Source organism: Miscanthus floridulus, chromosome 6 (genome assembly GCF_019320115.1).
Source record: "Miscanthus floridulus cultivar M001 chromosome 6, ASM1932011v1, whole genome shotgun sequence".
NCBI lineage: Eukaryota > Viridiplantae > Streptophyta > Magnoliopsida > Poales > Poaceae > Miscanthus > Miscanthus floridulus.
In genome coordinates this window covers 112,374,314-112,397,792 of record NC_089585.1, presented here as the reverse complement: position 1 = coordinate 112,397,792, position 23,479 = coordinate 112,374,314, and the positions used below count along the sequence as shown (strand labels likewise).

The 23,479-nt window shown below is 46.3% G+C and overlaps 3 protein-coding genes across 3 annotated transcripts; 2 read left to right on the top strand and 1 right to left on the bottom strand.

Moving 5' to 3' along the window:
* Positions 1 to 882: 882 nt before the first annotated feature.
* Positions 883 to 1,458, bottom strand: LOC136459087 (zinc finger A20 and AN1 domain-containing stress-associated protein 3-like). The gene has a single exon (XM_066458991.1). The coding sequence runs from the start codon at positions 1,456 to 1,458 to the stop codon at positions 883 to 885; it is 576 nt and encodes a 191-aa protein (XP_066315088.1).
* Positions 1,459 to 8,765: 7,307 nt separating this feature from the next.
* Positions 8,766 to 9,602, top strand: LOC136459086 (putative calcium-binding protein CML19). The gene has a single exon (XM_066458990.1). It carries the CDS (start codon positions 8,815 to 8,817, stop codon positions 9,466 to 9,468), a length of 654 nt encoding a protein of 217 aa, XP_066315087.1. The 5' UTR covers positions 8,766 to 8,814; the 3' UTR covers positions 9,469 to 9,602.
* Positions 9,603 to 20,365: 10,763 nt separating this feature from the next.
* Positions 20,366 to 23,443, top strand: LOC136461029 (uncharacterized). Its single transcript, XM_066460508.1, has 3 exons — positions 20,366 to 20,402; positions 20,485 to 22,418; positions 23,075 to 23,443. Exons 1-3 carry the CDS (start codon positions 20,366 to 20,368, stop codon positions 23,180 to 23,182), a joined length of 2,079 nt encoding a protein of 692 aa, XP_066316605.1. The 3' UTR covers positions 23,183 to 23,443.
* Positions 23,444 to 23,479: the final 36 nt, after the last annotated feature.

Sequence of the window (23,479 nt, the reverse complement as noted above, 5' to 3'; positions counted from 1 at the left end):
GAGCTCAAGATAGTGATCAGAGGGATAACTATTAACTCGCCCACCTTTGGGAGCACCGCAGCGGTCCTGAAAGCCTGAACATGCAAACACTCAAGACTCTCCAAATCCTGCCATTGAAGACCTCATAGTTCAACCAGCAAACTACTCCGTAGAGCACAGTTCAACCAGCAAACCAGAGCACAAAAACAGAGGCAACAGAGAACAAACAGAGGGCTAGCAGGATGCGAAAGCTACTGCTATTGAAGACCTGACAGTCTGCAAGAACACAATTGGGCACTGCCAGTGCCAGGTGCAACTTCACCGCCTTCGTCTCGCTGCAGTCCATTAAAATATTAGTGACGCCATGTGTTTAGCAGTATAGTTTTACCACATTCGAACTTCAACTATGGGGCGGTTTGGAAGGAGATCAGCTGCACTCCTAATAGCTTCCTCCAATACCTCCACTTCCTGAACGGCCACACCACCACAAATGGTCTCCGCGACAAGATGCCTTAGGCCCCGTTCGGTTGTCTCGGAACCGGCTGTTCCGGGTCTGGAAATCTTCCGCGCTAGTACAAATTTATGAAAGATATGTGCGGCTGGGAATTATTACGATACAACCGAACAGGGCCTCAGGGAATAGAGGTGCTGGATGCCAAAATAAATTCATATGCATACTCGTGTTCTCGATGACGACGACCAAATAGGTTACATGGATGACATCTGAACAGTGCCGACCACAAAGGTTTGAAAGGGAACCAAGCCTCGAGTCGAGTAAACATGCATGCATGAGGCTAGCCTACACAGAGACAGAGAGATGCAGAAGCCACGACGACCTGGCTACAAAACCTACAATGACGAACTCCGTGAAGGAAGATTCGTACGTGGGCGCTGAGCCGCCAATCAGATCTTGCTGGTCAGCTTCTCCGCCTTGATGACCGGGTTGGCGCGCGCGATGGCGTCACGGCTGGCGCCCTTGAAGTCGAAGCTGCAGCCGTGCTCCTCCGCGTACCGGTGGCTGCCGCAGAACGTGTTCCCACATCGGCACACGAACCCCATGAGCCCCACCTTCTTGCAGCACGCCGCGCACCGGCCTGGCGGCGCCTTCTTCTTCGCCGCCGCCTCGGGCGCGGGGGGCGGCGACATAGCGGCGGCTTCCGCTACGGCGCCCTTAGCAGTAGGAGCCAACAAACAGACGCTGGCGGTGGGCGCGGGCGCCACCGCCACCGTTGGCTTAGCCGCCGCGGCAGAACAACCGGCGACGGTGCTGGGCCCGGGGGTCACCGCGGTAGCGGTGGATCGCGCGACGGGATCGAACGCCGTGGCGGCGCCGGAGGAGGCGCCTGGACCGTCCGTCATGGTGCAACAATGCTTCTTGTAGCAGACGGAGCACATGCCGAGGGTCGCCGGGCTCCCGAAGAAACCGCAGCCCGCGGCGCACATCGGCGAGGCGCCAGCGCCACCTATCTGCTGCGACATCCTGCGCGGGGTTTGTGGATCACGACACGATCGCGTTCACGCTGCTGGTGCTGCTGCTGCGGTTGTAGAATGCCCTAGGCTTTGGTGTCTTTGATTGATCGTCCCTTGAGTAGATTGGTGCGTAGCGTGGTGCGGGACAGGATTTATAGCGCGTCACAGATCGAACCTAGGCCGAACTCGGTACAGGATGAGGGTGCGGACGACTACGATTCCGACTCCGAACTCGGGGTGGATGGACCCTAAATTTCTCTGGATACGAACTCTCTCTTTTGGTTTCTTGATTCGGACTATCTTTCTTTACTTAAATAATCAACAAATCTAATTGTATGGTAAAACTGAGAAAGTGATGTTTCTTCTAGAGTGTGAATTGTGAAACAACTAAGTACGATCCATGATGAGACATGGTGTGGAGTTGTATCCAAAGCTGAACCGGAATGCTTGACATGATCATTTGGTAAATCTCAAAAACTTTTATGCCCATAGAGTTAGAGTACAACACGTCCAAATATGATATGAAATTCTATCCCAAGACGAATTAAAATGCACGACGTGTTAAATAATTCTCCAAGCCGCAGGTCATCTAGTTGACCACGCAACAAGTTGTATGTCTTGTTGCAATGTGTGACATATGTGCTAGCGAACATAACAGTTGTGGGACAAAAAATATATTGACAAAGCTATAAACTAAAGTTAATATACACATAATTTATGTGAAAAATATGAGCAAATTTTTTAAAAAAATATGAAAACAAAATTGAAAAAACATAATTTAAGTGGATGAAAAAATTGGAAAAAAATAGGAAACAAAAAACTAATCTTGCCAACCTTGCCACCACCTGACTTGGCTCCTTTGTTGCTGCCTCTTCAGAGGCCTCATTGTTGTTACCTTGCGCAACACCGTATTATAATATAACCAACTCCAAAAAAACTCTTTGTATCCTTTCCAATTGCTAGGAATAAGATTTTGATAAAAATACCATCCAACAACTTATTTATTTGGTTATCCGAATATAACCATCTTCTATTCCTTATTTCTCGCTAGTCAAAGATAGAAAACAAAAATGACTCTCTTGATTACACACAAGATATATAGAAACTGTTGAAGACCAGAAAGATATAGAAATTGATTTTTATTCAAATGACTCTCCAAATAGTGATTTAGAGAGTGAGTTTTACAAGACTCTTGGAGATGCTCTAATGCGGTTAGATATCAGGTTCCACCTGTATGCAATGTGCGCATATAGACAGGCGTTGTTGGTTGGCCACTTGCTATGTAACCGTGTTGTTGGTATAGTTTGGTATGTGATGTGTTCATATAGTCGCGTGCTATACTGCTATTAGTTGTCCGCTTCATGTGTAAATGTTGGTATGGTTATTGTCGACTATAGGAAATCCAATGGGTGCTCACTATTCATATGGGCATGGATTTTTAGCGGATACATTTTTATGGCTATCGCTGGTGATATCCATTGGGTATAATCTTATTGCCATATCTAATCATGTTTTCTTTATAAACTGTGATGTGCATGCTTGCTACATGTTTTCTAAGTTTTGGAAGGAAAAAATGTTGGTTCTCTGAAACTTTAGTTTTTTTTTGGGATGATTTTCCTTTAGGGCCGGTTCGGTTAGGCCAAAATCCTCCAGGGAATCGTTCCATCTGATCAAAGTTTATATTTTTTTTGAGAAACTAATCAAAGTTTATATAAGTTTGCCAAATAATCTAGGTAGGAATGATTCCATTTTTTTAGGGGAAGCTAGGAATGGTTCCATGGAATGGTTGTCTGTGAACCGAACGGGCCTTATTCAGAAATCAGAAAAACAGAACTAGACCAGTACTGATGTTAGGCCCACCCGAGTCCGAAGCATATCCAGGATTGGACTTGTGGGCCCCGTTCGCTTGGAGAAATTTGGAGGAATCTGGATGATTTTGGATGAATCTGGAGGAATATATAAGAGGAAAACACTGTTCTGGATGAAAAAAGAAGTGGATCAAGCCGAGTTTAAAGGCATGAGAACGGGTCCGTGGTGTGGTGCTACCCGTACCCAGCCGCTACCCAGGCCTGTTCATTTGGCTTGTCAATAAACAGTTCCAACCAGAAGAGTGTTTTCCTCTACCCAGGCCTGTTCGGTGTGGTGCTACCCGTACCCAGCCGCCACCCTGGCCTAGGGTGAGGAGCATGCATCATTTCCTTTTCTTATTTTGGCTTGCTGTCTTGCTGGGTATCTCGGCCTCGGCACAATAATATTTTTATTTTTGCAGTTCAAAATTAATAGGCAGCCCGTCCCAGCCAAAATAGCTGGCGTGACAATCGCAACAAGAACATGTTTTTTTTTTCTGTGGCTCGGCCCAAGAAATGTTCTATTCTTTTCAACCACACATGCTGGCTACCCCATGGGTTCAAGATATTTTGGTGGCTCGTAGGCACAACTAGTTCATCTGATCTCCATCCAAACGGAAATATAAGTCTATCGATCAAGATTTGTTCTAAGTTAAACAATATAAGTATTGACTAGCAATATCTACACAAGATGTACTATCTAAATGAAAAGAGTTACATATATTACGAAAAAAAACTTTTCACAGCAAACTTAGTGCAAATCTTTGTGTTGTCAAACTATATGAAGTTTTAGTATTAATGTCGAAAGTTAAAATAGTTTGACTCACGATAAATCTAGATTTCCAATTCAAGTAAGTATTTATATTTCAAGAAGTAACATGTAATCTCTACTATAGTATAAAAGTCCACGGAGAAATGTTGTTTGATCGATGCTTGTTTGACATAATTCTTTTCAACATGTTCCCAGATTAGGTAGACCCACCCCTTAACAGCCAGGAAGGCGGAACGTGGGTACATTCCATGTATCGGAAAAGCTTCGTTCCGATTCCCGGAACGGGAACACGGCGGGACGGCGTCCCAAAATACGATGGGACGCGACTCCGCAACCGCGTCGAGTCGGGACGTCCGCAAGGTAGGAAGTCGGAGTCGTGGCTCGCCGCCAACACACCTACGCTCGTTGGAGTGTTGAACGTGTCAGTTCACGTAACGGTACCAAAAACTGAACCGTCAGCTCTATTTTTAAAGATAAAAAAAAGGAAAACTGAAATTCGAAATGACGCCTTGGGTCGCGTGGGTCGTCTATTAATAAGGGCCTTGAGGCTTGAGCAGCTGAAGAGTCTCATCAAGTGTCAAATACTAAGCTCAGAATAATCTCAGAAAACTAGATAGGCTGCAGGGTGCACTGATGTAGTCTAGTTGAATCTACTATTTTATTGTTTCAGAATTATCTGTTTTAAATTTTGTGAAAACTTGTGTTAACTTATTCTACCATCCTTCCATTTAGCCCTTGTTTAGTTCCTCACAAACTTCCAACTTTGACACTACGCAAAAAGAAAATTCTCCGTCACATCAAACTTGCGGTACATGGAATACTAAAAGTAGACGAAATTAAAAACTAATTGCACAGTTTGGTTGTACTTTGCGAGACGAATATTTTGAGCCTAATTAGTCAACGGTTGGACAATTATTACCAAATACAAATAAAATGCTACAGTACCGCTGCAGTATATTTTGCCACCGTTGCGCATCCAAAGTTTAACGACTAAACAAGACCTTAGATTTGGTACGCGTTCCGACCAAGACCAATGCCAGCACAAAACGCACACAGATGCTTTGAAAGCTGAGCCTGGGCCCTGGGATCATCAAATGAACCAGTGTACTCTCTTTGCCTAAGAAAACGTGCAACTATGGGTTGCATCCCGACTAAAGTAGTTTATGTTTGACTATATTTCTAGTAAATATTGTTCATATTTATGACTCTAAGTTAATTTATTAAGAAAATACATTTCATAATTAATTTAATCGTATTTATTTTATATCATAAATATTGATTTTTTATCTGTAATTAATTAAACTTAAGATACTAGACCATGACACTGTACTAGAATTGTATGTTTTTCTAGACGGAGGGAGTACTTACAAGAAAAAACATTTCCAACTTAATTAGTAACTGTATTCTGCTGGGGCTAGTACAGTACTTCCTTTCAGTGTGTTATTACGGTAACCACGCTGATCACACACCTTTGCAATCTCACGATGAACCTGGTCATCTCTGGTACTTGAAGCATGGGGTGCCACCAAAACGTGCTCACCATCTGAGCTTTGTTTTCTTGGCCTCAGTTTCGCTCTGCGGCCTCTTCGGCGGGACCATTTAGCTGACCTGAACGCAGGCGCTGATCGTCACGACGCTTTGCGGAGAAGCCGACCAGCAGCAGCAAAGCACTGCAGGTCTCCTTTATGCACGCTCAGCCCTGTTCTGAACCATCAAAATGGGCGCCAAGCCCCGCGCCCGCGGCACGGCAGCAACCCGAGACAAGCAACGGCCTGCGCCGGAAAGAGAGGCAGGCTCCAGGCCCCGGGCGCGCGCGCCGAAACTTACCAAAGCCGCCCCTGGCGGCTGGCGCACGCCTGGGTGGCTGTGGCTCGGCAGGCAAACCCAATTCACTGGATTATTCCGTCCTCGTCGACCAACCAGCGACTCCGACTCACCACCAGCTCGTGCACGCAGTTTCAGTTCGCCATGCGCGTGCGCAGCCTTCGAACGAAAGTCCAAACTCCAAAGCCACACGCGCGGCGGCCTCGCCTGTCGCCTCTCAAACTCAAAGCGGAGGCGGCCCAAAGCGCGACGCTTTTCGCTCGTGCTGCTGGGTAAAGCCGAGCCCTGCGGCGCGTTGGCGTTGCGGGTAAACCTCACCGGTATCCCCCTCCCCGCAGCCCGCTTTGGTATCCTAGACGACTAGACGTGACGTGCTTCTCTTTTTCCAGCGCTGCTCTGCTCCAGACTTGACACCGGCCGTTTGCTAGCTTCCTCTTTCCTGAAAATGGAAGCTGACCTTGGTCTGTTTGCAGGCACCCACCTTTCGTCCTCGGGCAAGACTGATCTAGCTACACGCTATAGGACCACTATAGGAGCATTAGATCAAGCAACTCAAACTCAAACTGACCAATGGCTAGTGACAGATCCTGCGTGAAAGCTCTTATCTGCCAGCCCGCACCGCACCCGCTCCACAAAAGACAAGTAAAATTAAGCGTGGGCGCGCATTCCTCCCGGCAATCTTTTATCCCGGGGCGAAGCCGGCAGGAAGCTTCGTCGCGCACCGAACCCCTGACGTGATGTCCCGCATCCACTCGCCGGCCCTTGCATGGCGCCGCCGTCCTCGACGTCGTCGTCCGACCACGTCCAGGGGAGTGGTTCAGGTGAGGCAACATCTGGCTGCTTCCCCCCGTTGCGGCCTGCTGTAACTTGCAAGCGCTCGCTCTGTGCGTAAGCATCCAGGTACGTACTGGATTACTGGCATTGTAGTGGGATCAAATTCCGGCAACGCGAAAAACTTGTGGTGAGGACTGAGGAACTTATATGCGAGTAACGCAAGCAGTGATGAAACTGATATGATAGTTATTGAGATAACCTTCTGGTGGCGATTGAGATGGCTCAAATAAACTCCTCGCAAAAAAAAAGTATTATCTATCAACCGGTTAATTTATGAGCTTGTATCCGCCCTGTTCGGCTCAAATCTGCTTCTTTTTTCATCCGAAACAGTATTTCTCTCTCACAGATTCAACCATAAACAGTAACTTTCAGCCACTACAGTGATTTTTTTGGTTCAGCCAACACAGCCATCAACTGATTTTTGAACCGTTCGTTGCCGTCGGCCGATGGCACATGCCGTTGGATGCGTCCACCATTGTTAGGTGTATGCATCCATCAACCATGCGGGCGTAGTACGTGGCAAAAGTGGAGCAGCGGCCGCCATGCCTGCTGGCTGGACGCGTGCACCCAGGAGATCCGATCCAGGACACGTCGCATGCAGTTCGCTTCTTGCTATAGAAAAATTTGTAATTTTTGTAAGTTTGTGAAAAAATTGATGATATTTGTAAACAATTTAATATATATTTGTCTGGTATCTGGAATCCATAGAAAAAATTTGTAATTTTTTTTGAAAAAATTGATATATATTTATGTTATTCCTAAATTATATCATTATGTTCAATAAATTACACTGAATAAATCATTGTAAATATAGCTAGAATACGGTGTAAATGCATGGAAAAAATTCAGTTGACAGGAGAAGCCGAAACAACTGAATGTCACCTAGACATATTTAAAAAAAGAGACAGAAAGAGAGATGGCTCAAATAAAATAAAAGCACTCGAGCAGGCGACAGCGAGCAGTGCTCGACGACGGTCGCATGCATTTGGCGTTTGGCAGCTACGACTGGCGTCTACAAAGCTGATGAGACGAAAAATAATGCAACTACGGGAAGCCATTCTCGTGAGCTTGCGTAAGAGCAACCACAATGTATATGAACCAGGTAGTCCATATACATGGGACCCATATAATCAGTTCATAGCTATTCTTACCTTCTCATAATGTTCAGCCAATAAGTAGTCTATAAGAAGGGTCCCATTAGAAATAGAATAACCTTCTTTCCACCATTCCAGCCAACAAAAGAGGGAGGAGTGGGAAACAATAATTTTTTTATTGCTTATGGGTAGTCCATAAGCTTATGGATAGCTTTTACTATAGATCACTCTATTGATAGGTTCTATAATGTTTCAGATAGCTGATTGATAATATTTTAGTCCTATGAATTGCTCTTATGGACACATTGTTGTTGCTCTAAGCCGTGAGGAGAAAAGAACCTTCCCCAACCTAGCAACCTGGGCCGAAGTAGCATTAGAATTCAGTTTAAGCAGCACCGCAGCAGGGATATCCTAAGTTTTACCAACAAGGGTCTGATAGCTAGGGATGGAACACCTGGCGGCAATCTTCTGATGATGTTCTCCATGTTTCCAAAGGGGTACCCCATCGATCGGACAAATATGTTGTTGTGACATCATGATCATTGATGAATCCCCATTGTCTAAATAAGCTCAGTTTCTAGCATTTAGCGTGATATATACCCAGATCAGATGATTTTGGCACAGTAGTGCTAGTGATTGAACTGGCAGTAGCAACTGGCATACCATGCATTCATCTGTAGGAGAGTATGTTTTTGCAGGGGACGATGATCACATCGCGATCGCCGATTCACAGTGGACTGTGGACCGCTGGACGACGGAGACATCCTTCCGAGCTCCGACAGAAAGAACGAAAAAAACAAAAATGCCCCGTGAAACTTCCCTCACTGCCCGTGCCCGGTGCCCGTCGTAAATACAGCCCCGCGCACTGGACCCTCTCGTGCCTCCTCGCCTCGCCTATATATACGTGCTCGCACTGTCACGTTCCACAGGCACAGTGCCCACCAGCTCGCCCTCGCCGGCTTCACCTTGCGCAGTAGGCCGGCCAAGTTCAGAAATGGGGAGCATCGAGGTGCCCAAGCCGTCGAAGCGCCTGTCCCCGAAGCGCAGCGCCAGCAGCTTCAAGCTGAGCCTGCCCGGCCTGTTCTGCGGGCAGTGCAAAGCCACCGCGGTCTCGTCGCCGCCGGACTCTCCAACGGCCGCCGCCGGCGCGCGGTCGCTGTCGTCGTCCTCAGCGTCCGCGTCGGCCGCGTCGGCCTCTGCTGGCACGTCCCGCGGCGGGCGCGACCGCATGGCGGAGCTCCGCGAGATCTTCCGCCACTTCGACCGCGACATGGACGGGCGCATCTCCGGCGCGGAGCTGCGCGAGTTCTTCGCGTCCATGGGCGACGACGGCGGCAGCCTGGCGCTGGGGCTCGAGGACGGAGGGGCGGGGGACCACCTGATGACGCTGGGGTTCGACGACTTCGTGCGCATCGTGGAGAGCAAGGGCGGGGAGGAGGAGCGCGAGGACCTGCGCCGCGCCTTCGAGGCGTTCGAGGCCGTCAAGGGGTCCGGCCGGATCACGCCGCGCGGCCTGCAGCGCGTGCTCAGCCAGCTCGGCGACGAGCCGTCCGTCGCCGAGTGCGAGGCCATGATCCGCGCCTACGACGACGACGGCGACGGCGAGCTCGACTTCCACGACTTCCACCGCATGATGAGCCAGGACTAGCCGGTCCATCCTGTGATTCCCGTCAAATCACTTGCTACTTCGTCCATCCCAAATTATAAGATACTTTATTTTTTTTACATCAAATTTTACCACTCGTCTTATTTAAAAATCTGTACAAAATATCATTTTTTTTATCGTGGCTTGTTTTATTAATAAAAATTCTTCAAGAACGATTTAAATTTAACTATACTTACACAAATTTTTTAAATAAGACGAGTGATTAAACTTTGGGTAAAAAAAAGTCAAACTTCTTGTAATTTTGTAATTTGGGATTGAGTAATACTTTGCTGGCCACCGCCACGAATATTTTATTTTCATTTAGCTAGGACTTTTTTTTATCGCATTGCCTTCGCGTGTACGTGTAGCACTTGTGTTTGTTGGTGGGTGACTGGCTGAGCGTGTGCACGTACGGCGGGCACGTGCATACGTGGCTTGACTTCCTCGTGCCTGTGTGCTTCGGAGTCTGATTATATTTGTGTATTAAATTTATGTGCGGTTTCTAGACTAAACTTGCACGGTCATGTCTTAGCACGTATTAGAGCCATTGAACTTTATGTGGTAGTTTTTCTTTCACGATCATGTCTTAGCACAAATTTCATTAAGAAAATGAAAATTATACAACACAACAACCACTAGGGTAAAGCAACTTTTGACGGCAAAGCATATGTGAGGGGAGAAGCCAAATCGCTCTCGGCAACAAAGCATCTGCTAGAGAGGAGACTAATCACGACAACGGCGGCAAATCATCCGCCACAAAACAGTAGGACAAACCACTACAAAGAAAGACAAGAGGCACACACATGTACAACTAGAAGCCGATCGACGAGGGAAGCTACGACTGAGTGGAGGCACGATGGTAAGTGTACATCACGATGCTTTTAAGAAGACATCCACGCAGCGACGGAGGCAACGGTGGGGCTGGGGGGGGGGGGCTCTAGCCCCCCTACCGATCCTGGGCACGTGGAGCCCCCTAAGCCCTCCAGCTCGTACTTCGTATCATATCGCCAGCTAAGCCAATTCCTATTTTAGAATTAGTTGCTGCTACATGACATCGTCAGTCGGGGCTAGTGCTTTTCTAAGAACCCCATGTCCGCTCCCCCGAGTGAAGGGTTGATTCAACCAAAGCAAGAAACAACCCTATCTTCTGAGTGAAGGGACAACCCAATCACTCCTAAGTACCAGAGCCATTCCTTTAGTTAAAGTCAATAGTAGTCTACCCTCCGTACCTTGCCGAGTCTACAGTAGTGGAATTTGATTTTTCTTTCACTTGCTTGCTCACCCGCTGGCGAGGCCCATATATATGTATTAGGTAGGAGGCGCTAAGGTCAAGAGAAGATAAAAAAATATCTATTCTTTTGTTCAGCCTCTCCTCAATTTTTTTCTGGCTTCGTCCGTGCATCCATGTACACCACCAACGTTGTATGAAGCAACAAGAAAGGAGGGACTTTCGCCCTAAGACCTGCGCCAACAAGCGAACAACAGAATGGAATCTCAATGCCACCTCCAAGGAAGTGAATGACACAGACCACGGCAACGTCATCAGTTTGGAGCAAAAGACGAGCAGGGCTTTCACCTAGATTTCTGTCGACGAACGCAGACATACGACCACCCGAAGCAGGGAGACGCACGGTGCCGAGCCACCGCCCACCAGTAGTTGAAGAAGAAGTAGAGCGTGAGGCCCAGCACAACGGACATGACTACGTACATAACGTGGAACACGACGCCAACTGACACACATCCACCGACGCTCAGCCAATAGCCAGGACACAGCCCAATTCGCGGCCCAAGCGTGTGCTCCCGCAGAGTGACAGGAGCACAAGCTCTGAGAAGGCCACCGGGAACCCCAAGTTGCGGGACTGCTGGACATCAAGGCGCTCCACCTAGGTATGAGATCGGCAGATCCGAAGAGGAGGAGACCGGATCCAGCCATGGAGACCCGGGATCCACCCTCCCGGGCACCACACCCATACAACTTGTTCGTTTGGCTGTGGCTTGTCGTAAACGATTGTAAATTTTCAGCCGGAACAGTATTTTTCTCTCACGCAAACCAGCCAGCAGTACTTCTTCACGAACCAGCAACGATACGACACTACACCATTACACACATTTACCTACAGTTATGTGTTGGCAAAAGGTGGGTTTCAACTACATATTATGTGTTGGCAAATGTGTAACTTTTTAACATCAAATTATGTGTCGGCAATAAGGTCATAAGGCCACACGTTATGTGTCAGCGTTTTTCTGCTGGCTGAAAAACTGTTGGCGAAAATTTCTAGACTATTTAAGTGTCGGTGTTGCCTAAACGTAACCACGCTACAAGTGTCGGTGAAAGACTACCCAGGTGAACGTCGTTCCCCGCACAGGCACGGACCTACACGGCCTATACACACACACACAAAAAAAAAGTCCCCAGGCTCATTACCCCCAATCGTCCGCCGCCCCCATGCCCGTCAACCCGCGTCGCAGCCAATGGCGCGCCACCAACCCTAGCCGCCGCGCCCCCTCCCCTTCCCTCCCCTCTCCCGCTGCGCCGCCGGCGGAGCAGGCCACCCAGGATGGCGGCGGCGGGACCCTCCTCTCGTCTGGTGGAGTGGCGGCACGGGATGACGCGGGCCGGCGGGCGTCGCCTCGCCCGAGCCACGTGGGGTTCGACGAGGCCGCCTAGCCATGACTGCGACGGCGCCAGCCAGAGGCCTGGGCAGGCACAGGGTGGTGGTGACGGCGGCGGGCTTCTCTTCCACTTCTTCCCCTCCGTCGTCCCCTTTCCTCCTCGCATGGCGGCGCCGACGGGGCCGGCCTGGGCTGCTCCAGGGCTTGGGCTGGCGGATCCGGTGTTCTGGTGGCCGGATCTGTCACCCCCAGGTCAGGGGGCGGCGCCGGCGGTGGCGAGGCAGCCATAGCGAACGCGGGACCAAGAAGAGGGTCTTCCACGCCAAGCAACGGTGAGGCTATCCCTGATCTGATTTTTCCCCTTCTGTTCTCAGTAAACGTGATTCCAGGGGAGAAATTGTCTGAGGCTTATTTGACACTATGGTAATAAAACGTGCCTTTCTTTTCATAGGTCAATAGGTTCATATATTTTGATTTGTGATGTTCATGTATCGAGTACACAACCGTGCTAAAACGTTCCAAGATCATTCTAGTTGGTAGGAAACTTAATGGAAATTCATTATATCTGCCCTGCGAGCTGAATTTTTAGGGCTTCCAAACCACCTAGAAATTGGTTACAGACTCTAGATTACTGTTTGGTGATATTGGAACTAGAACTCTAATCTCGCATCAATGCTGTGGTGCAGTTACAAGGATGTATGAACCATATGATTCGTCATCTCGCACCATATGGTCGTGTTTTCATATATGTATGTATATAACAGGCGGGAATGTAACCTAAAAGACGAGTGTTCTTTGTCACAAACTACTTCTATTTGCAATGACATGCTGTTACTGAAATGGAGAAAAACACCGTACACCTTGGTTACCAATATTTCCAGTACGCAATTCCAATCTTCTGCTTTATGTAATTAACTCTATAAGATAAATTTTCAATTTTCAATTTTTTTGTTAATGTAGAACCTAGAACATTAGTGAGTTGTTAAGGTAGCACATCAGTCTAGCAGGCTAGCAGTTAATCTAGGCATTCCAATTTTTTTATGGATGGTTCATGGTCAAGACAGGATAATATCCTGGCATTACACCCTTGCCATTTGCCTTGATAATTAGGCTTTTCCATATTGATGTTTGCATCTGTTGCTTGACTGGTCTAAAATAGCCAAGTAGGTAAATATTGATCTTCGAGGATCTAACTAGGATATTGCTTCACTGTCTTTAGTGCAAATGAACTTTTTCTCACCAAATTATTGAAATAGGTATTGCCTCCCTTTATGCTTCAATTTTTAATGCCAACTTTTGAAGGCACTGATATGTCCTGCATTGACTGAAAAGTACATCTGTAACATCCGTCACAGATGGAAGCAAAAGCTGTAATAGATCTTCATTGATGTGTGGGTCTCTAATCACCATTCTTTACCTCAGGTGGCGTTAGAAAGGCAAGTGCCTAAACTGACATTAAATGAAAAACAGCCATGCCTTTCATTGACAACTGGGAACTGAACTTTTTTTTTCAGGGTTTTGTTATAGTGTCAGCTCTCTTTGTAACTGCACTACTACAATTTGTGTTTGATGGGAAGCCACCATCGCTATGGTGCTGATATTCTAGTATTATACCTTCCCAATTTTATAAGCCTCACTACCAAAATTTGTTAGCTAGTTAATTTTCATTAGTGCTGGAATATGAGTGCAACAACTCTGAATCACGCTATGTGCACTTTATTTGCCAAGATAAATAGTTTCCTTTTTATCAGTATGTGCTAGAAAAGAATCATTAAGTAATATTTTGTTGTAATTATTTAGTAATCAGCATGAACTGTTGATTCCAAATATTGTTGGCTTAACAATGATTAACGAAAATGATTCTTAGTTTGTTCTGGTAGGATACAGCTATAATGTAGCTGAACTCTTCTCTTGAAGGTATGAGCTTGGGCGCCAGCCGGCCAACACCAAGTTGTCAAGCAACAAGACAGTGAGGAGGGTTCGTGTTCGTGGAGGTAATGTGAAGTGGAGGGCTCTTCGCCTGGATACGTGGTCTACAATGCATCAAACAATGAGCTTGTGAGGACTCAAACCCTTGTGAAGAGTGCCATTGTGCAAGTTGATGCTGCCCCATTCAAGCAGTGGCACTCCCAAGCTCGGGTTGAGGAAGAGGTACGATATAGTTACGCAGCATCTATTCTGTTCAACTCACTGTGTCGTGTGCTTGGATATGAATTTTGTTATGAATCAACTCTGCAAACTACAAATTCACAATGCGTCGCTGTGGTCAGACTTCAGAGCCTTAAAAAAACTTATTATGAAGTCTTTGCCTGCAATAGGACCCCTTTTTATAATTATAGGTGACTTCCGGTGTGTGTATTTCTGCTTCATTTGTTAGTTGAGTGTTTCACATGATATCATCCTTTTGAGATATGGAGTGTCAACTAACATGGACTTTCTGTTAGAGTTGAACATCCAGTAGCTAAGAACAGGCTGCACCTTGGGAAGTGTGTGGTACCCCATGCTATCTACTCTACTCTACTTGCTGGTAATGTACCCATTGAGGAAACGGCCACAGATATGAGGGGTTCACATGACGGCAGGTGATACCGTAATAGGAGAACATGGCTCAGGAATAGATAAGTTTGTTGGTGGTCAGGTGGGACTTTGAGTGTAGATGCAGAGTTCTGGTTATATGCATCAATGTTGAATCATTGTGCTGAGCTGAACAACCATGTTGCTGATTCTTTCGGTTAACTGCCATGTTGCTGAAATGTTGCTTGTTTTGCTGTTTACCGAGCTTTCTGGAATGAGCCAGTGGCAATGGATTACACACATTACCAATGATTAAAATTAGGTGTTGTGTTCAAGTAGGTTCGTTCTATAGTAGCAGTAGGTGTTAATTAGCTGTATAAGAAGGTAATATAGAATGTGAACTAGCATTTTTGTCAGTGAAAGGTGCTCTTTGTTATTACATTATAGTGCTGCAATTATTGGTTGAAGTACTTAGGTGTTCAGGTAAAGGAGTTAACAGTACTGTTTCCATGGTATTTTAGTCTGTAGCCCTATGTACTTGTTCTATACACATGGTATTTTAGTCCGTAGAACGCACACACGAGGAGATCGACACCTGGCTATTGGTGTGCTTCCACCCCGTCATCCATGTGCATTGTAGATCCTGCAGTATTTTTTAGGGGAGATCCCTGATGATGTCTTTTTTTTAGGGAACAGGAGGGGCTCAGGAGCCCCTACTGAACCTGTTGATGTCTTTAGTCAGTGTTTTTTTAGGTGCTGTGTTTTCTTCTTTAATTTTTCGAACTTCTTATTTGTGACTTGCAGATGATGTTCCGAACAAGGATATTATTGGGAAGAATGGGTATTTATGATCAGTATCAGGATTGGCGCCTCGATGTTGACAACATGACATATGACGTATCTTCTCACTGCATACCATGTAAAATAAAACAGAAGATTTTATGCCTTCATCATCGCTCACTGTTTCACTTGACAGGAATTGCTCGATCTTGAGGACCGGATTGGACATGTAAGTACAGGGCTTCGTGAAGACGAGATCATTCAAAGCCTTAGGATGGTCAAGTACTCCGCCTTCAACCCCAACCATTTTTGTACAGAAATGGATAGGAGATGTAGCATCTGTCAAGTATGCCCCTTCTCTTTCTCTTTTCCCTCCTCACTTCCTGCACCTCTACTCGGCACCTGATGTGTAGCCATCGATTCCATTTCAATTTTCAGGAAGAGTTTGAAGCAAACGAGGAAACTGGGAAGCTAAGCTGTGGCCACAGCTATCATGTGAATTTGTAGGTGCCTTCAAGAAGCCAATGAAGGTACATGTACTAGGAGCCTGGAATGTTCTTTTTCTATCTTCCTAATTTCTCATTCAGATTGAAGCCTGGCCTAGTGATAGTCTAAATTTCTGACTATAGTACAGCAAAATGTCATATAGTAGTGCCAGGAAAATCATAAGTAATCCCAAAATGAGTATGGCAATTCCACCATTGTACAAAGTGTGTCATTTTAACCGTTGATTGTCAAGTGGGTAATTCTAGAAAAATAGTGGAATTGTTTTGGAAAATCTAATCCTTCATCTTGCTCTGTTTAGCTACTTTGGTAATTATAATATATAACCTTTATGCAGTGTGCTATTTCGCACCATCGCGCAATTTATTGTTAAATCCATGATTTTTTATGATACAAAAATTATTTTTATTTTGCAGGTAGCTCCTTACAATACACTTTTTTTTTTGTATAACAGGTACATCCTTGAGGGTAAAGAGCTTGAGTTCTACATGAAGACGCTTCAGCGCAAGAAGGGCAAGGGCGCTGCAGCTTAGAGCATTCTCATGGATGGTCCTCTGCGGAAATGTGTGGCCTATTAAATATTACTCTGGCTTTTTTTGTTAGTCGTCTCAAGTTCAGAACGTCTATGTCATGTTTTGCAGACCTGATGAGAACACTGTTTTCCGAAAATGAATCAACTCTATCTAGCTCCTAAGAATTGGGATTTTCCTTCTATATGAATAACAGTGGATTTGTCAAATTATTCAAATTGTATTTATATCTATATCTGCAGTACAATTTTGTCGATAGTTTAGTCGTTGGACAAGGCATGATTCACAAAATACCTTAAAAATGGTTTCGCCAACACACAAACGGTCGGGAAAGGTTTAAACTGTCGGCGTAGGTCTTAACTGTCGGCAAAGGGTTAACTATCGGCAAAGGTTTCAACTGTCGGCGTAGGTTCCCCATTTGGCAACACAAAAAGTGTCGGCGATTCCTTTAACTGTCGGCGAAAGTTTTGCCCACGGCTTATAGCGCGACTGTTTCTAAACTGTCGGTAAAACCTTTCGCGAGAGGTTATCTGTCGGGAAAGGTACCCTTTGTCCACTGTAAAAAGTGTCGGCAAAGGTATGTTGTGTTATAGTGCGAACCAGCCAACTGAACAGTCGGCAAAGCTTGTTGGAGCAACAACAATTCGTGGAAATAGAGGGGAGAGGAGGGAAAGGAAAGAAAGGAGCACGAAGCCGTGGGACGTTTTTTTTTTTTTTTTTTTTTTTGGCTTTGCCGCTGCCGCCACAACGCCTCCATCGCACACAGGCCGGCGGCAACAGCCGCTGCCGGACAGGGAAAATTCTCAACTCTATAATGCCACTTACGCGGTAGTGTCACGTAGCTTCCCAACTCCCCAACATAGACATGGGAAAATTCTCTAAATGCCATGAAAACCTATAGTGAGTATATACGATCGAAAATTTAATATTCCCTCCGTGCTACTATTTTCATTTTCTTGCTCCTTGTATGCCATTTAAGGAGATTTCCGTGCTACTGTTAGAGCTAGACAGCTAGTTAGGATGTCAGTTTGATGTGAAAATGACGAAGTGCCCTTAGTTTCATTTGCCTTTTTCACAGTTGGCTGAGTCACGTTCTTGTTTTTTTCTATCTACTACTAGGTCCAGCAGTCAGCTAGTCACTGCTTCTCCTATTTTAATTTTATACAGATGCTCCTCCTCCTTGCTTCCCCGGCCCAAGAGCCGCACATTCTCACCTGCGCGCACGGGGCCCGCGGCACCCTGGGCCTGCTCGGCCTGTTGGCGAGCCTGCTCGCTTGCTAACTTGCGTCGCGTGCACGCCGGCCTCAGGCATGCGGCATGCCCATGCACGCCGCCGCACGGACGCCACCACACAGGTGAACGACGTGCTCCCCTGCGCTAGCAACCTCTTCATTAGGCAAATCGACTCCTTTTTTTTTTTTTGCGAAAAAGGCTAATCGACTCCGACACGCCGTTGACATCGACTCCGAACGCGGGTCCTTCCTCGTGTCGGAGCGGTGATGCATGTGTTTGCTCGGAACGAGCACGGTTTGTTTGTTCCATTCGGAAACCGAGTCCGAGCTAGGCCGGCCGTCAGCCTCACCCGGGCGCCCCCGGCGGCGGCGTATAAATCTGGCGCTCTCCACCCATCGACTCATCATCGATTAGAACAGCGCCGCAAGCAGGAGACGTAATACATTGTTATCTGCCCCAAATTAGGTAGTAAGAGGCATACATTGAGTATTAGGTACACAGATGGCGACCACCGAGAAGTCAGCAGTTAAAGCACAACCATCCAAGCAAACCAGCGTGGTCCCATCCACATCCAGATCAAAGAGAGAGGAGGAGCCAAGGCCAATCCTAGCACCTGTTCGCTTGATCGTATCAGTCATGATACATTATTTTTTCTCTCACAATAAAACAGTATTAGTCGGTTTATAAGCCACATAAACAATCAAGCGAACAGAGTTAATTGTTTCTGTGGCTTATAAGCCGGCTGATGTTGTTTTGTACCGCCGTAGCTTTCGTCGACCTCGAAAAAGGTCCAGAAGCTAAGGGAAATGAGGCGGGTTCAAGCCAAGATGCCTCATGCGTCAGGTTCTGACGGTGCAAAAGTTCTGCTATAGAAAATTAAGAACTTTATATGTGATCCTTGTTAGTAGCGTTGCATTATGCATTAATATGCTTTCTTTGCTAAACTTTTACCTGTTAATTATTTATCAGAATCTTTATATAGTGCCAGCCTTTGTCCTTGTGTTAATATTTCTTGTCATATGGGTGATAGATGACAATAACCAAGACCACGCGATGGAGAATGGCAGGGCTCCGAACTAAGGCGGCATACCAATAGTTTCAATGTACTACCACCAATTATGTAATATACTAGCTAGGAACGTAGGCGCGCTTCGACACGCCCGTATCGGCTTTAAGAGCGTTATTGTTTCGCAGTGCATAACTCCCGTATGTATCGGCTTTAAGCACTGATTGTTTCACAGTTTGTTGTTCTCATCAGTTTGTTGTTTTCACTGCTAGTGTTATATATGCACGCTAATAGATTTTGACGTGTAAATCAAATGCAAATTTCATCTTTAATTTCTCTTGCAGCTCTTTACATATCAATGTATCAATATACTATTTTTTACGCAAGGTGGATCTAAGTGGACACCTCTATGGTGAGGTGTTTCTCAGCTATGAAATCCTCTATGGTTGGGTATCTCTCGACGACGAACTATACGCTGGAGGTGTGGTGTCGTTGGCGACAAGCTCCTCCATAGTTGTCGGGCCCCTTCACATGCAAGCGCAACTAGATCTGCACTCTACGTGGGTTATATATGTTGTAGTATGTGACACACCACAACAATCAATCTTGGATGTTACATGTTTTGTGGCACTCAACATAAAGTTGGATTTCGTGGTGTTGCAACAGTCGATATGAGGTGTTGCAATAGTCAATTTGAGATGTTGCAACATGTTTTTCTGGATGTTGCAATAGTCAATTTAAGATGTTGCAACACGTTTTTTGGATGTTGCAATTGTCGATTTAAGATGTTGCAACATGTTTTTTTTATGTCGCAACATGTTTTTTTTTAATGTTGTAACAGTTGATTTAGAATGTTGCAACATATTTTTTGGATGTTGCAGCTGTGGATTTAAGATGTCGCAACCTGTTTTTTGATGTTACATGAGGTTTTAGTATGTTGTAAACCTTTGTTCTTGAATGTTGCAAGCAATGATTAACATTCGATCCATTTGTCTCTCTTTCCATCTTTCTCTGTCACGTACAACAATGTGCGGTGTCTGCAAGCGCTATAGAAAGCGCAACCACCATTATCGTGGTTTACTATTGCATCACAGGAGAAAGGAGGGAGCCAGAAGGGGATGAGTGCTGGATAGGACGGGTAGAGCGAAAACCTCTGGATCCGAAAGGGAAGGAGCACAACAGAAGCCTCTGGATCCGAAAGGGAAGGAGACGGGTAGAGCAGAAACGTCCGGATCAATTGTTTATATCTGGACGTCCGGGCGCTAGTATTTCTCTTAATTTTTTAGCTACTAAATCTCTATTGTACTTGTTAACCAACTAACTAATCAACCCCTGCTAATTTAGACTAATTTTAAACCCAATTAATAACTAACCCTAACTTATCAAACATGCCATGTATAATGACTCGTGAGGTTAGCAGATTAAATGGTGGTGTGTGTTTGCTTCCATTTTGCTACGTAGATATATGCTGATTATGAAAAAAAAAAAATGGCTCGCGGCTTACCATCCATTGTTCGCGGTTCGACCCGCGGCCAAATAATAACCCGCCCCGCCGGCGCCGCCACCGTAACGGTCGGATACTGAATGGTTCGAGTTTGGATTTTGGAAACACTTCATCCCGTCCCGTCCCCAATCTCTCTCCATCTCCGGCTCTCTGCCTTCCACAAATCCCCAGATCGCCGCATCAGATCGAATCCGGCCACCACGTCACGCATTCGCCATGGAGTTTCCCAAGCGAGAGCGAGCTTTTCTCCAAGGCGGGGGCGCAATAAGACCAAATCTCGCTTCATTTCTGTCATCTGCGCTCAATTCCGATCCCTTACCTTTCTTCACTTCCAGGTTCCCTGCGAAGGAGCCCCAAGGCGGCGAGGCCTGGAGCGGCCACGGGGGCCGACGAGAACGCAAGCCCTAAGCATCTCGTGCCGGTGGGGGCCGCGTGGCCGCAGAGGAAGAAGGTGCTCGGGAAGAGGAACGACGGCGGCGTCGGGGGCATGGAGGGCGCCGCATCGCCGCCAGTGCAGCAGCCAAAGCCTGCGCCGAGCCCCCCGACGCTCGCGGGCCGCGGCGCGGGGCCGTACGATCCGAAGACGAACTACACCACGCCGCGGCCGGAGTTCCTGTGCTACGACCCCGAGCGGCGCCGCGAGATCCTCCTCCGGGTGTCGCGCGCGGCAGAGCTGATGCACGACGACTGCTCCAGCACGACCTCGGGCACTGTGGCCTCGGACGCGGCGGCAGCGTCCCCTATCTCGTCGGCCCCAAGGAGCGACTCCGAGGCCGAGCTTGACGACGAGGAGGAGGAGGTAGTCCCAGCGCGTCGAGGCCGGTGGGCCAGGCGGCTGTTTCTGTTGCTCGTCTGTGTGTCCTGCTGCTTCTGCTACATGTACTGTGTCAATCACTCTGGCTTTCCTACTTATTCAGAAGATGCACTCGATTTGGATAGAGGAATTGGGGGCATGTACGATGCCTATGATCATGAATTAGACTCACTGAGATTGTCAGGGCCAGTTTATACGACGTGTCCAGAGGAGGATGTGCTGGAAGAAAATACAAATCAACTTGTGCACGAGGACTCTAAAAGTGTGGATCATCTGTATGACAACAGAGCTTCTCCTAGGAATCTGGTGGCAGTTACTGTGATGGGGCTAGCTGATATCTGCCTGAATGTTTTTTTAGGAGAATTGACATATCAAATTGGGAGTGAAAGAAGTGAGAATATGGCTGATTTGAAGGAAGATTCTGAAATGGACATACTCGATACAGAAGTGGCAATCTCCTTTCAGAATGATAAGCAAAGCAGTGAAGTTGATTGCTTGGGTGGAAACGTCCCACTGGATTCCATTACTTCCACTATAACTCAAACTAATGAGGAGGAGGGCAGTTCAGAATCAGTCCATCTAGAGGAATGGGAGGATTGCTCAAATCAGTGTGTACTGCAGTTAGTCTCTATGGAGAAGGCAATAAAATCAGCAAGTGACAAGATGGGAGACAAAAAGGTGGAAAGTGAGGAGTTGGATCTATGGCAGTATGAGAATACAGCAGAAGCTGCTAAAACAATATGCTCCAGTGTAAAATTTCTGTGGTCTGCAATGGAACCTCACTTGCTGCAGATATTGGCATGCTTGTCTTTTGCAGGTTTGGTGGCTGCATTGTATAGGTACTATCAAAGATCAAGAGAGTATTGCAACTCCACCATAACCTATGACTCACTTGCCGAACAACCATTGTTAGTTCAACATCAAGTTGTGCAATTGTCAGTGACTTCTTCAGTTCAAGATGCAGAGCTACCTGTACACTCTTCAGAGCAACCTATGCAATTGACAATTCCTAACCAAGGCCTGGCTGGTAGTTTGGAGGTTCCTATGGAGTTGACATTGCCCATGTTGGACCCATTGGTCAGTCTTGAGGATCCTGTGCAAGAATCATTGCCCAAGACAGACCCACTGGTCACTCTCAAGGTTCCTGTTATTGGTCATGGGATCCATGATCAGAAACTTAAACAAGGGGATCCCGAGAACATGAAGGCTTCCAGTGGTAGGTTTCTGAAACACAGCGATGTTGACAGCTCCAAGGCACCAGTGGTTGAACTACTTGGAGAGTTCATGTTTGCAAATAGCTCAAGAGGAAGATCTATCAAGAGATTGAATCAGAATCCTGGAGATGCTACAGTTCAGGAATTGTTGGAACATTTGGGAAAGGATGAGGATGTCAAAAAGATGCAGGTGCATTCAAGCATCATTCAAAGACCTAGTGTTCGAGGAGCAATAAAAGAGGTAATCCAATCCTTACTAGTTTCATCTAAGTTCATTTGGTACTCTAAGATTGTGGAAGCATGCGTGGTTGCATAGTAACCGAGAAATGTTTGTCCAGAAGAAATGAACCAGATTTCAATGCTTGTGCACTCTAGTTAACTAGATGTTTGAATGTCTGCCCAGAAGAAATGAACCAGATTTCAATGGTTGTGCACTCTTGTTAACTAGATGTTCGTAGAAAATTTGTATTGATTTTAGATGAATTAGGTAGGTGATGCGCTATTTTTTATGAGATAAATTTATTCAAGCCAGTTCCTTTTTGCTCCATATACTAAATTATGGTGTGGGGCTGTGGGGGCTACACTAGTAATGACTTGTTCTCAGACTCGTATCGACTGATAGTGACTAATCCATTTGCATTAGTAAGTAGTAGTTCGTATAGAACAGTTTCAGTTTTTATCAGAAATTGCCGGCCCTGGTTGTTTATAGACCTTTGCCGTGATAAATTGATAAGTAATAATAGCATTATTGTTGCTTTTGCTTTAATGATCTTGGTTCAACACTGCGCATTTAGAAATTAAAGTATTTTCAAAGCAGACATGACAAAGAGGAATCGAAATTTTGATTCAGAATGTGGTTAGCAGTGAGCTGTCCACTTACTGTATGATTTTCTACAGCAGGAGAAATCTGTAAAACGGGAAAAGACCAATGCGACGCCAACTCCACTGACACCGACTCCATTGAGACGCTCAAGCCGCCTCCGCAACAAGGTGACTTCCCCTTGAGCAAGGACGACGACGCATGCTCAGCTCGTCATTCACAATGCTGGGTTCCTTTGTGGTGTGGTGGAAAGCTGTGGATGGGACAGCACCTAGTTGTTACCCAAGCTTTGATGTTGTACTTTAGGAGCAGAACAATATTTTACCAGAAAATGCTGCGTATTTGTCCCCTTTTAATCCTCACGTGCATGTATTTCTCGTAACGATGGCTACACTTAACGGTAGATCCGGCTTTCCGGCTAGAGATGTCTGTAATGAACAAATCTACATTGGTGGCGTATATTGTTCTCTCTGTAATTTTAG

What these genes read in the sequence shown, in the direction of transcription:
- LOC136459087 (XM_066458991.1), bottom strand. Translation starts at nt 1,458, where the DNA reads ATGTCGCAGCAGATAGGTGGCGCTGGCGCCTCGCCGATGTGCGCCGCG.
- LOC136461029 (XM_066460508.1), top strand. Translation starts at nt 20,366, where the DNA reads ATGGAGTTTCCCAAGCGAGAGCGAGCTTTTCTCCAAG. An exon ending in AGAGCGAGCTTTTCTCCAAG is followed by an intron (nt 20,403 to 20,484) that starts GCGGGGGCGCAA and finishes CTTCACTTCCAG; the next exon opens with GTTCCCTGCGAAGGAGCCCC. An exon ending in TTCGAGGAGCAATAAAAGAG is followed by an intron (nt 22,419 to 23,074) that starts GTAATCCAATCC and finishes GATTTTCTACAG; the next exon opens with CAGGAGAAATCTGTAAAACG.
- LOC136459086 (XM_066458990.1), top strand. Translation starts at nt 8,815, where the DNA reads ATGGGGAGCATCGAGGTGCCCAAGCCGTCGAAGCGCCTGTCCCCGAAG.